General features: G+C 34.8%; 1 protein-coding gene across 6 annotated transcripts in view; it reads left to right on the top strand.

The window, feature by feature from the left end:
- Window positions 1–14,905, top strand: part of LOC149418725 (uncharacterized) — a 253,323-nt gene that overhangs the window by 209,398 nt on the left and 29,020 nt on the right. For 5 of the 6 annotated variants that reach the window (XM_089638951.1, XM_089638948.1, XM_089638947.1 and 2 more), the window contains exon 2: window positions 12,349–12,626. In XM_089638951.1, the coding sequence (XP_089495077.1) occupies window positions 12,349–12,626 (278 nt within the window). Of the gene's footprint in view, window positions 1–638; window positions 758–12,348; window positions 12,627–14,905 lie in introns of those variants that run through there. The other variant, XM_089638950.1, reaches the window with a different exon arrangement.

Genomic DNA, 14,905 nt, shown 5'->3' with positions numbered 1-14,905 from the left:
TAACGCCTCCCGTCGCTGTTGCCTGCAGTCGGTGCGTGTTTACTATTTAAGTTAGTGACAGACCACGCTATGACGCTATATGCATCAAAGCGTATTATATCACACCGGACAAATGATGTGTTATAAGTGTGGGCGTGGCGACGATGATGCGCCGTGATCTGCTAGACGGGCTATATTTGAAAATGATGCGACCACCTCTCCACAGCCTACGGAGCGCCGTGAACACGCGGCTGTCATCTGTCAAGGTGACAGATCCCATTCAAAGAAATGATATTCCGCGGCAGTTCCTCAAATGATCTGACCTCCTCTTCTGAGGAAGATTATAGCGTAGCGTAGCATTCCCAAATAAGCGTTGATGCGTAATCTGTCTTAGGCTTTACCTAAACAGTGAGATGTCAAATCAGATCAGCGCGCTGATCGGTTCCACGATAAATGCGAACACAAAAGTGATATAAATTCACTAAAAAAATATGAAAAAAAACTAGGCTAAAAACCTAACCTAACCTAAACCCAGATTTTTTCATGTGAGCGGTTACCGATCTGTTCACTGTTCACCACCGGTTGTCGGCTCAGCGCTACGAGCAATTTGCGTATTGTATAACAAGCATACTCACAGCATACACGTCGCGTCAGCTCTCTCTCTGTTCTTGATAGTATTATTATCGTTCGAAATAGGTACCTGGCTTATTATTGAGCATTTCTGAACTTATGCAATTTAAAAAAATGGTGTCGTTCGAGAATGATTTTTATGGTTACGGTGTGTATCGAAAACTTAACTTTTTTTTAAATGTATTTGTGGTTTATTTTGTGAAGTGCGTTTGTGTTAATATAGGCGCCAAACTTATAGTTGACCCAGTCGCCTTTTGGATCAGGGCCGGCCCTATTTGTGTTCCACCAACTTGACTCCTCTATATACTCCATCCACATCATCACTTCCGTTATAGGTCGCGCTGTTACAGTTGACCCAAACAAAGCACAACCAGGATTGTTTGTATTGGTGCATTATGTATGCACTTCCGACAGAGGTTGACCTTGACAGAATTTGCGAAACATCACTGAGATATAGCTTTTTTTTACTGTTTTAAGCTAGAAAGAAACAATAAGTGATGAAATGTTATGAACATCGAAAGTTTTTAATTTTCTCTTCTGTTGTAGAATAACGACTTTGATACATGCTGTATTTATTTATTTATTGTGTGGAACATTTACAGAGTGTTAACAACTATTACATTTATATTATTTGGGTGGGAATGTGCACAGATATTAACACCCCAATTAAAAATGTTCACAGCATGCGTAAACAAGGTTTAGTTGATATTAGGCGGAGATGCTAGTAGTGAAAGAAGAAAAAAAACATATATAATAATTATTAAAAAGAAATATAAAACATGAATATTTAATATAAAATATAGAAAATGTACAGAGAAAGGATAAGGAAGAAAAGTAAAGAAAATAAAGCAATTATATCTCTTAACTGTTCTCCATAACATATTTATCATGGTAGAAGATTGTTAATTTGTTTTTTAAAATATGCGAGACCGTTAGCGAATATATCTATAAGGTCGCATTCAACTGTATTGTACAGACGACACATTCTAGACAGTGGATTGAAATATGCAATATTGTTATTAAATATTTCAATATGGAATATATTTTGGCTCCTTAAATTATGTCTATTAGGGACTTTAATATGAATATTGCTCAGACAATTAGTGGTAAGAAGTTTATCATGAATAATTTTATATAAACATATTAAGTCCGCAAATTGTCTTCTTTTTTCCAATGTTGTAAATTTGAAGTTTAGTAGTCGTTCTTCATAAGATTTGAGTGAGGCATTTAGTCCAAGTTTAAATGATAACAGTCTTAGGACGGGTTGTTTCGGAGAATCTGAACAATTCATCAAATTTCAACGTTCATTTTCAAGTTCTGTGCATGCCGCTGTGTATTAGAAATCCTAGTAACGCATTCTAAATGCGACCGTATCTAGAAATCCTAGTAACTCATTCTAAATGCGACCGTTTCTAGGATTCCTAGAAACGCATCTAGATGCGACCCCATCTAGGAATCTTAGTAACGCATTCTAAATGCGACCGTATCTAGGAATCCTAGTAACGCATCCTAAATGCGACCGTATCTAGGAATCCTAGTAACGCATTCTAAATGCGACCGTATCTAGAAATCCTAGTAACGCATTCTAAATGCGACCGTTTCTAGGAATCCTAGAAACGCATCTAGATGCGACCGCATCTAGGAATCTTAGTAACGCATCCTAAATGCGACCGTATCTAGGAATCCTAGTAACGCATTCTAAATGCGACCGTATCTAGAAATCCTAGTAACGCATTCTAAATGCGACCGTTTCTAGGAATCCTAGAAACGCATCTAGATGCGACCGCATCTAGGAATCTTAGTAACGCATCCTAAATGCGACCGTATCTAGGAATCCTAGTAACGCATTCTAAATGCGACCGTATCTAGGAATCCTAGTAACTCATCAATTTGATTAAATAACCCAAAAATAATCACTATAACGACTAAATCAATTTCCAGCAAAGTTTTGATTCTGAATTTTCTTTCACCATTGCGATATTGATAGTATCCACAACAATGATCCTACTTAACACTTATGATATAAAAAAAATATGTACCTATGTCCATCAACACGATGCGACACCTGCCATTTCGCTCTTTCAAAATAAGCTCAAAGTGTTCATAAAATACCACCTTTCATTGATGAGCTATGAAAAAAAATTCACGTAATGTTTATTGTATACAATTGAATATCTATAAACCTGGCGAGGCGTGCGTACGTGCGGTTTCACGCGCAAATAAATACAGCTGAACTCCGATTATCCGGGCCTCAATTATCCGCAAGAAATTAACCGTGGTCCTCACACTTGGTTTTTTTACATACTTGATTATTTTGAAAATTACAAAGCAAGAACCAAAATTGACAATTATTACTGCACTTCAATGTTAGTACCTACATCAGTAATAAGTAATTAGTAATTATTAATAATGAGTTCTGTAGTTTAATATGTCATGATAATATAGCACGTTTAGTTTGTTGTATGTTTTTCATAGTCTTATTTTCGATTTAATTTAATTATATAAATGATAGATTGATCATACTCACCTTCCCCAGCAAGGTACATACAGCAGGGTGGACCGTCGAAACTTTTTACGAATTTGAATACGTTATAGGTCTCAAAAGTTCGACCATCACTAGTTGAATAGTTATTATTTATGTACATTACTATATTCATATCAATTTTTTTAGAATCATATAGGAAAACCTCTCGTTGTTCACACTAGAGACACATCAAACGTGAATATTATTTATTCCATACCCAAGCCTCGTGGTCATATTTCTGTACAAAACTGTGTTTCACCATTATTACGAAATTCAAATGGGATGGCGATATACAATTTCAGGCAAATGTAAGGAGACAGACCGCGTGCTAAAAACCTATAATCATAACTAAGTCAGTGGCACATTTTTTTCCATTCAAATGTGTGTGGAAGGCGGCGCAATTATATGGCCCAAAAGAACTAGAATCTGAAAACTAAACAAATATTATTATTTAACTTCAAAGTCATGCGCAACTTTTGAAAGACCTGTTAGTAGTGGAGTGGTCAAAAGCGTTAAAAGATTACTACCCAGGCGTCGCGGGTTCTATCCTCTGCTGGCTTAGTCCTTTATCTTCGCACAAGCAACGATTTCCACTTTAAATTATAGTAGTAGAGGTAATCAAATATCGTCAAGTTATTCGTAACTCGGGGATTTATTTAAATTTATTTCTATTATTTTTTTATATACAGTTTACATAAGTTTTGTTAACACCTCACTAGGATAACCTATGCTCAGGTTTTCGCATGTATTGGAAAAGCGTTATTATGCTGTCATAAGTAAAAATACAACATCATCCTTGAGGTACTGTGGTTTCATCCATGGTGGCAGTAATGTATACATAATAGGTTAATAGTTGTTACATCATAATGTTACATATTTTCGTTAAAAGAAATTGATGCTACATGAAGTGTACTTGAAGATACAGTTTATCTCTTTTAAAACATATATTCAAATGAAACGATAACTAAAAAAAAAAAAAAAAAAATTCCGTAGGTATATATTGACGGCCCATCCTAGCGCACAATGTACATTGAGCACCGCACGAATGTGTGATTTGAGCGCATTGTGTTATCTCTGTTTGTTTCGCACGCCCCATCCACCCTGACCTACACCACACCCCACACTACTACGATCGAACCGACTAGACATTTCACACACCACAGTAGTCTAGTCACTCTGCCACGCTTGAAATAGCACATTTTTTAAATTATTATTTTACATTATTAATCGGACGTTATAAAACCCGGAGCTTGTCGCGCCGGTATCTAGTTGGCAACGTGTGGATATGTTATTTTGGTTAACATTCGAACAATAAACATTGCAACACTCAAACACTGACTGATTTGATTCGAACATTTATATTATTTGGCATAACATCACATTGACTTATTCAGAAATGGAAGGGGATTAGCCATGATCAAATGACTGTCTTATTATTAGAGGATAATGGAATATCCTTCGAATTTAGATGCTTGAGCTATTTTAGTACCCATTCAAAGTAAACATTTCTATATTGATTTGATACAAATATACTGGATTCGCAAAACATTCGTTGTCAATGAGATCCACTGGGATCACACGCCCAATATAAATATTTTTACCAACAAGTCCCAACGACATGGTGAATTTTCTTGGAATTTCGGAATGCTTTCGAGGTATCTAAAATGTGCTACATATTATTTATATTTGAAGTTGTCGTTAAAAGAACTACTATTTTAGAAACTAAGTAAAATTATCTTTCAAATATTTGCATTTGAAAAAAACATCGATCTTTCTAAATAATATTTTGTTCATATCAAACATGAAAATGTTAACACAAAAACTTACCAGTACATTTTGACTCGGAACGCCCACAATTTTGAAAGAATTCGATATTTATAAAACATATTAATACTATTAGTACATCGAATACCTACTTATATTATGTAATTAATAACCTACTATATTGTGTAATTATATTATGTAATTGTTATATTATGTAATTCGTGTATCTTTTTTTACTAATAAAAAAAACTAAAAAATAAATAAAATATTCCTTTGTGTAGGTAATTAGTAATAAAACTGTCTCTTCACTTTTAATGCCATTTATATAATAAAAAATTATAATTAATTTTTTTACTTTCAACTGTCAATGAAAAAATGCCGCCAATTCGTAAGCATGACTTTTGACAATTTTTTGAAATGTTGTACATGTAATAATGTATAAATATTTGATACAAACTGTGAAGAATAATTATTAATCTTTCCAATGACGAAGTTATATATGTGTTTCCGTGTTGGAGTTGTCGCAATAATACGGTAGATATTGCCTCGATGTTGGTTTGAGAGGTATATGGAAAGAAATCAAGTATAATCAATATTCAAGGCTTTAAATTACTGATCAATAACTATGTATTATGAGTCTTACAATATTTTTATTGGTATTGTCGTCTAGAAATGTTTTGAATCGGTTATTTTAGGAACTTATTAGATTGCTTTGGTAGTGAAGTTCATTCATTTAATTACCTACTATATTTCTATTATTTTTAATAGCTACCGTTTATTTATTGGATATTGTTTGAATGACTTTCAAAATAATTGAATCGTTCGCATTGCCACTAATATTGATAGGCCATTAGTGTTGTAGAATATAAAACCGGCTGTACACTACACATCATACATCTAGTTTGACATTTGGTTGGTGTTGCCGAAATGTTCCGCTCCGGGCTCTGCCAATTGGTGTTGACGGACGAGGAATGCAGCGCCCAGTTTGTTGCGAATGTCAACATTGGCTAAAGTGATTGATCTAATAACGGCTGCACGGTGCAATGAACTTGCATAGCTGAATGTTATTATTTATTATTATGTACCAGCACTATTTATTCATAATAACTATTACTCTTCAGACGAAAATCAATTCTCAATTATTATTTATGTGTTAGTGGCTACTATTGAATGAGTTCTACAACTTGGCGGAGGTAAATATTTCATTTATTGCCTGCCTGGTTCATTGGTTTTAAAGAGTCTTCTTGAACATCGCAATGTTAACAGGCATTACATTATCATTCTAATGTTATTATTACTTTTGATACTTTATTATTGAAAGAACCGACAGCCATCTTCCTAAGGATCAGAGAGTAACAACATATTATAATAATCTGTGCATATATGCCTCTGCACTTTTTAATTTCCCGGCTCATATGTAACATATTTTATTATGATAATATGTTAATTTTTTGTGTAATATTGTTATTATTCGGGAGACGGGTTAGGGTACCGCCGCCCCGGGAAATATTTATTGGATAACAAAAACCTCAGCCATAGGTCACCCCTAGTGGTTCGCTACGTTTGGTGATTTAGTAGGGGTGCGCGGGTTCATCGGGTGAGGTGTGTTCAGGATACGCCTGCCCACCAGCTGCGTGGCGGGCCAGATCGGGAGAGGCTGGTTCGGGGAGATCCTTGGACCTCTCCACCTGGTGTCTCGACCCAACGCCCTGCGCCGCAGTCGGAGGGATATATTAGTTCGTCACTCCTGAAGACACTGATCCCTAGATTCCTACCCACCCCTCATACATTTTCCTTCCCAGAACTTCCTTTCCTCAAAAAGACCCTCCACACAGCATCCTCAAAGATGACGCCCGCAGAGTTTCTTTCCTCCAAAAGTGTTAGTTTTAGATTATAACTAGCTGACTTGTACCCGGCTTTGCTCGACTTTGCTCTACTTTCTATAAATATAATGTTCTATAAATATAATGTTCTCTAAATATAATGTTCTATAAATATAATGTTCTATAAATATAATGTTCTATAAATATAATGTTCTATAAATATAATGTTCTATAAATATAATGTTCTATAAATATAATGTTCTGTAAATATAATGTTCTATAAATATAATGTTCTATAAATATAATGTTCTATAAATATAATGTTCTATAAATATAATGTTCTATAAATATAATGTTCTATAAATATAATGTTCTATAAATATAATGTTCTGTAAATATAATGTTCTATAAATATAATGTTCTATAAATATAATGTTCTATAAATATAATGTTCTATAAATATAATGTTCTATAAATATAATGTTCTATAAATATAATGTTCTATAAATATAATGTTCTATAAATATAATGTTCTATAAATATAATGTTCTATAAATATAATGTGCATGGATTATATATATACAGGGTGTATCGGCACTAACCCGACAAACTTTAACCAGCTATTCCTTAGCACATTTGTAGTAATAAATGTTATGGGCACTTTTGCTGTCCGGTAGCATTTTTTTTCAATTAAAAACAAAAAAAATAAAAATTTCCACACTCCATCACTGTCATTGGCATTGCTTTTCGTGTTCAACAGCTGTTATAAGCAAGTATGTCGAAAAGCGTCTTCGCTCTTTCGCACACACTAAATAATAATAGTTAAAAATGAGACGAATGGTGCCGTGCCATTTCGTTGTGATTGTAAAAGCGCGCCAACGTAGGTACGTACGTACATTATTCAACGAAACTCGAACAAAATATTGCCAGATGGGTTTTCAAACTTTGACAAAGGATAAAACATTGGTGACATGTGGTGAAAATATGAATAATAAATTTTTTATTAAAAAAAATGTTACCGGACAGCAAAGTGGCCATAACATTTTTTACTCCAAATGTGCTAAGGAATAGCTGGTTAAAGTTTGTCGGGTACGTGTCGATACACCCTGTATTGTGTAGAAGGACGCGCATTGAAGAAAAATACTTGAAAAGTGGGCAATGGGTCGAACAGACGAAGGAACCTCTGCACTATCTTAATTGAATCTCGTCTGTTAAGTAGAATACAGATACGGTTGGGAAATAAATTGTATATTTCCCTCACACACTCGTTGGGGCAGGTGGTCCGAACAGCGAACTTGGACGTATTACGTACGTGATGTAGGGCCGGAGCCTCCATCTTTTAAGAGGAAGCTACAAGCCAAAAATGTGTAAATTCTTGGTATACCCCTTATATTGTAGGTAATAGGCATTGAAATCGCTTGACAAACTGAGTCTAGAAAGGTTCGATTTCAAGCACAAAACTGGTTTTTATTATTTTGTAAATAATTTTATAAGAAAGCAAAAAAGTTTATCTGTCACAGATAATAATGAAATAATATATTCTTAGTAGTTTACATTTATATTTTTTATGGAGTAACTTATTTTTTATTTGTATTCTACTCAAGCGAAACGATAGTAAAACCTTCAATTTATCTTAAGTATTTTTTTGGTATTCATAATGTACACCAATTCATTATAAAGATGAATCAAAATAGTGAGTTTGCACCAAGCTTCGCCTTAACGCGCGTTTCCGTGACCATAAAGCCGGGAATACACATGCCTGTACCTGGCACACTTGCATGCAAGCTCCTTGCACATGCCAGCTACTATCATGTGTATACGCTAACTTGCATGCCTGTACCTTGCAAGTAGATTGCACAACATTTGATTTACTGGCATGCAAGTTGAGGGAGGGCACGAGGGGGGCTATGAAACCGGCATGTGTGAACGTCGCGACAGGTACGGGCATGCCAGTAGCTCAGTCTCTCGTTCAATTAGCCACACATTGTACTGCCAATTGCAATACGATGATATTTAATTCACTTCGAATGTTTTCCATTGCCAAAAAGCTTGAGACTACTCAGTCTCAGAGTGATTTGAGACACGTACTGTCTAGTGACTGGCATGTGTATACGTCTTGCAAATACAGGCATGCAAGGACGCAACTTGCATGCAAGTTTAACTTGCATGTGTATTCTCATTGCGCCAGTAACTTGTACATGCCATTAACATGCATGCAAGCTACTGTTCCATTTTACAGGCATGTGTATCGCCGCCTTAAAGCCTGTGACAGACCACGCTATATTTTCGTGGCTTAGCCTATTTCAGCAAATCGCCAGAGCTCGCCAGATATTCCCCTCACAATCAAATGAAAATGAACCTGACCAACTAATTCTGGATAACCAGCGTTTGAGGGTCATATATGACCGGGCGTCCATTTTTTTAATTTATCAATACAATTTTTTTCGACATCTGTCTCACTAGGGTACACCTGTGTCGAGACAGACGTATTCAGGTACTTAGAGATTACTTACAAAGGGGCTATTATAAAATTATTGAATCTATTACTTTATTTTGTATGAGAATTGTTGTTATTGATTACGTGTAATTTGGTTTACATATGTTTGTGATAGTGCGACGCCCAATACTTGTTATCCATTTCTTTATTTCATGTTTGAATTTGGTCATTGACTCGGTTCGTCTAATAGTGTCTGGTAGTATATTGTATAGTTTCCAAGCTATGTATTTAAAATGTCTTTGCCCAAAGGTGGTTTTAGCAAAAGGAGTTTGAAGAAGTTCTTTGTTTTTGGCTCGGGTATTGTGTATCGTTTGAGTTGGTTTGTATAGTGTTTTGCTGTTTTGGTGTAAATTAATCAAGATGGATCTAGATATTTACTGTATAAAAGTATTTTTTATCTTTTTTTCTATCACGAAGAAATACAAATTTTTTGACGTTAGAGAGAGAAATAATAATTCTTTTCAGTTTGCCCCAAATATTTATACTGCAATCCATTAATAAAATCCTAAAATAACCAAAATGAATAATTCATATTTCGCTTCGCTATCGTAACAATCTGTTTAATTTTAAACATTATTTTTTACTATACGAACGTGATAAAAGTGAAGGTACAGTTTATTTTACAAATTCCCCAAACAAAACGAACGTGTTTTCGAAATGTCGAGTTCTCTGAATTTTTCTATGGTCGGTGTTAAAAATTATGTAAAAATCTGATTAGCGTTTTTGACACCATTTTTCACGTTAAATATAAAAAGTTTATTATTTAGAAATAAAATTAAGGAAAGATAATTTTATCGAGTTTCTAAAACATTATTTTTTACAGAAAATTAAAAAATAAGATGTATATAGCGCATTTGAAATACACAGAAAGCATTACAAACTGAACAAATGTGATGAAAGTATTGAAGGGTTAATGATAAAAATAACAGATAAAATATATATGCTTATATTTTTTTACACAATAATAATCGCGTTACACATTTTTTTAGAGCAACGCTTGTGTTAAAAAGTCTGAGAAACGTTGGTAATTAACGCTTTAATACTCTTATTAAGTTTTCAGAAAGAGCAAGAGAGCAACAAGAAATATATCAAATAATGGAAAAAAAGATTGAGAAATATTGCACTCGTATAATGTTACAAAGTATTATGCTGCGTATACATTTGCGAGCCGAGCCTCGAATTATGGGATAGGAACGAGGCAACCGCAAGGCTCGGCCCGCGGAATTTTTGTCCTGTTTTTATGTAGCATAACATGTAATACTGGCTTATATGTATTGTAGTTTGTATTGAGCTGACTCACCAGGTGAAAGAACACCCTGAAGCAGTAACCATCTGTTACTCATACGTAAGCGGTGGATAACCTTCAGGTGAAAGAACACCAATCAGAATTGAAAAGTAGATTGAAATGGCTTAAGCCTTGTTTGGTGACCAGATCTGAATAGACAAACTCTCTTTCCCCGTGTCCTTTTCCCCACTGCCTTCAGCCTCACGACGTGTACGTCTATTAGATGTATCTAATAGTGGTATATTCTCCGTAATTCGTGAAAGCGGATTCTTAGGACGGGTTGTTTCGGAGAATTTGAATAATTCATCAAATTTCAACGTTCATTTCCGGGTTCTGTGAAAGTCCTATTCAAGTTCTGTTATTATATCATTATAGGCTAGTTGCTTGACAAAACTGAAATTAAAACAGAACTTGCAAAAATATTTCACAGAACTTGAAAATGAGCTTTGAAATTTTATGAATTGTTCAAATTCTCCGAAACAACCCGTCCTTAGATCACAAACTTTGAGAAGTTCCTGTTTTGTATTATATTATTTAACAGTACCTACCTATTTATTATGATTGTTAGTAAATGAATGTTAACAGCTTCTTTCGTAAGTGACTTGCATTTCTCGCGCGCTTTCCCATCGGTTCCTAATTGATCGTGAGACTCCTTTTAGCATGCATTGCATGCCATTTAAAAAAAATATATATAATATATTTTATAAATTAAAACAAAATTAGAATTTTGTTGATTTTCTCAACTAGCATAGCTAATGCCCGTATTATGGTAGACGTACATGATTTATGTAAGAATAACAAAATAATACATTGTGGAACAAATAAAACACAAGAGAAAAAATACAGTGTGTGGCAAGCCTACGCACGACGGAAGTGAAAATTTTAGTATTCTTCTCTCTCTCTTTTCATTTCATTCTCTCTTTTTTCTGTCTATTGACATATTTATAAGTAAAAAAACAAATAGTTGATAAAAAAATTAAGAGTTATAAAAATATGGGATTCGAACCCGGGTCCTGCATAACGAGTGTCGAACGCTCTGCCTCTAGACCGCGAGGAGAGATATTTCGCGCGACGCGGCGTTATCGGCCTTGATTAGTAATTTTAATGATTCAAAATAAAAATAATTAATCAAAATACCGAGCGACTCTACCGGCACGATTTGTAAGCTATATTTCGACCAAAATATCATATAGGTACCGTAAAGTAAATTAAATTTAAATTAACCAATTTATCTAATTTTTTACTACATTATTACAAATCGTTGATAAAAAATAATTAAAAGTTATAAAAATATGGGATTCGAACCCTGGTCCTGCATAACGAGTGTCGAACGCTCTGCCTCTAGACCACGGTTATTACGTATTCGACCAAAATATCTAAAAGTCGCAGCACGAGAGCATTTTATCACTTTAAAAAAATTATTATTAAAAAAATCACAAAAAGAAGAAAAAAAATTTTGTTAATGCGGGGATCGAACCTCGGTTCTTCACGACGACAATCGGGCGCTTTGCCTCTAGACCGCGAAGCTGAGTTTGGAGAGCGACCGAAAGTAGGTATATAATATTGGCTAGGCTCCTATAGCGAAATGATCACGGTTTTTGATGACGGTCATGAATTGGTTTTACTCCGGTCCTCGAAATTGCATAACTCGCGTAAAGAAGTTTCACTTCAAAAAAACATGTTATGGTAATTTTAAACTTCAAACCAATTTTGCACTTCGTGTCTCGTTGAAATATATGTAATACATAAATAGCTTTGGAGATGTTTGCTATATATTGCGACTTTCTGACCCTTTGCTTTGGTCACACATTCCTATTCTAATAGTGTGTTATATTGTTCCTTCCAGCCCGGGACCGGTTCCCGTCGACCTCCAGCACCGACGAGAACGACAGCGGCTCGGACGGCTCGCACTCGGGCGGCGGCGGCCGGGGCGGCGGTGCCCGCTCGTCGGGCGGGCCGCACGGGGCCCACCAGCCCGGCAGCGTGCGCAAGCGGCGCGGCAACCTCCCCAAGCACTCCGTCAAGATACTGAAGCGGTGGCTGTACGACCACCGATACAACGCGTACCCGTCCGACGCGGAGAAGCTGACGCTGTCGCAGGAGGCGAACCTGACCGTGCTGCAGGCGAGTGCATTACACTTATTATTATTACAGCATACTACATTACATATTATATATACACTACCATGTGGCCTGTGTACATGGTAACCGGAAACTCGAAGTACAAGCTGCAAACTGTTTTTTTTTTTTATTTTTTTTTTATTGAATAAATAGTTAAGGGGGAAGTATCATAAATAGCGCTAAACATCACTTTGTATTTACCTAGTAAAAGGAATACCACTAATAATTTATCTAAAAATTCTATAGAAGTAGTTAGAAAAATGTCTTATGTTACCAGTGAATGAACTTTTTTTATCGTAAACTTTTTTATTCTATATGAAATACACATTGCAACTTTACGTAAAACTTCAAAAATGCCTTCGCTGGAAGCAGAATAGCTCCTATCAGAGAGATTTTTTTTTAAAATCCATCGGTCATCTCAAAGTAAATACGATACAGGTCATTTTAAATAAATAAAAAACACTTTAAGATATATGGATTTTTGTTGTGATTCAATTAAACTTCCCGAATATTTCAATTATTTTCCGTCATACAAAATCCTATGGATGAAATCATTGTCCATGGCTTGACCGAACACCGCTAGTCACTGTCAGTCTCGAGGTGAATTTGGAAGTGAGAGCACGCTTGTTTTGTTTATTCTCCAATCCTCGGCCAACTTTCAAATTTCTAATAGGAATCCAGAGGAGATTGGTGCTATAGCCAAGGGGTAAGTGGAAATTAAATATTATTTATTTTGTAATATATAATTTGAAACTTGTTTTACGGTCTCAACTTTTTTTTACCTTTTTCAGGTAAAAAAAATAATACGTAAATAATAAAGGGGCACATAAATGGGAAATAATAAAGGGACTCGCGCGTACAGCGCCGAAAGAGACCGCTCCACTGGAGGAAAAGAAGAATAAGGTTTGTCAAAATACATCATTCCGATGGACAAGTTTTCTACAAATTTTTACCGACTTCTATCGAAGTCGGTAAAACGGAGTAGGTGGTGGCTTGAACTCGGATCTAATTTCAAAATGCATTATTTCGGCATCAATCAATTTCTCCAGTTCTCTACCAATTTAGTTCAAAATCGGGATTAGGGAGTTTGGATGTGCACTGAACTCGGATCTAATGTCAAAATGCATAATTTCAGCATCCATCTTGGATTTCTTCAGTTCCCTACCGATTTAGTTCAAAATCGGGATTAGGGAGTTTAGATGTGCATTGAACTCGGATCTAATGTCAAAATGCATAATTTCAGCATCCATCTTGGATTTCTGCAGTTCTCTGCCGATTTAGTTCAAAATCGGGATTAGGGAGTTTGGATGTGCATTGAACTCGGATCTAACGTCAAAAAACATAATGTTGGCATCCATTTTGAATTTCTCGAGTTTTCTACTGATTTGGTTCAAAATCGGGATTAAGGAGTTTGGATGTGCATTGAACTCGGATCTAACGTCATAACTTCAGCATCCAGCTTGAATTTCTTGAGTTTTCTGCCGATTTGGTGCAAAATCTGGATTACGGAGTTTGGAGATGGACTTTGCGAGACTAGTGTGAAGGTGCTTTCAACGATTCTACCGATTCCTTTCAAACTGTCGCTAAGATTGGGAACAATGTCTATCAGATCCATTGATAAATGCACTGAATTTCGTTGATGGCTAATTCCGGGTAGTAGTATTATAAATAAATTATTAAAAAAAATATATATATAAATATATATATGAGAGAGAGAGAAAATAAATATAAAATAATATATTACCGGTAACATGCATAGTAAGAATTATAGTGTATTTTATGCAATGTACAAAAAACTTTTTTAATAGCCTTAACCACAAAGAAAGCCAAAGTTTTGGCACTTTTCGAGGATATTATGCTAAAAACATGAAAAAAGTATTTTTAACCAAGACATTTAGATAATTTTATTTCAATTTTTATCAACTTCTTTATATCTATCTTAGACTGTGTTTTTTTCTTAGTTTATGTACTTCATTCTACTTTTTTGTATATCTAAGTTAAAATTGTAAAATATATTCTTTCCCGAGTACGAAAAAAACATTGAAATAAATTTTCAAATTACATTCATGATTTACAAATAAACTTTTTTCCATTTCTATCGCACTAAATATATAATCAAAAAATATTTGTCGTAACTTAATTTTACGTTTTCCCTTTTTTCACACCCATTGCTTTCTGGTAATATTATATTAAAAAAAACAGTTATTGTCATTACACAAACCATACAATCAAATTTATGAACCAAAAATCTTTTCCAAGTCAAAACACGATTAGATTCTATG

Source organism: Hesperophylax consimilis, chromosome 13 (genome assembly GCF_061612785.1).
Source record: "Hesperophylax consimilis isolate HC1 chromosome 13, BYU_Hcon_1.0, whole genome shotgun sequence".
Classification (NCBI taxonomy): Eukaryota; Metazoa; Arthropoda; class Insecta; order Trichoptera; family Limnephilidae; genus Hesperophylax; species Hesperophylax consimilis.
This window is presented reverse-complemented; position numbering and strand designations above follow the sequence as displayed.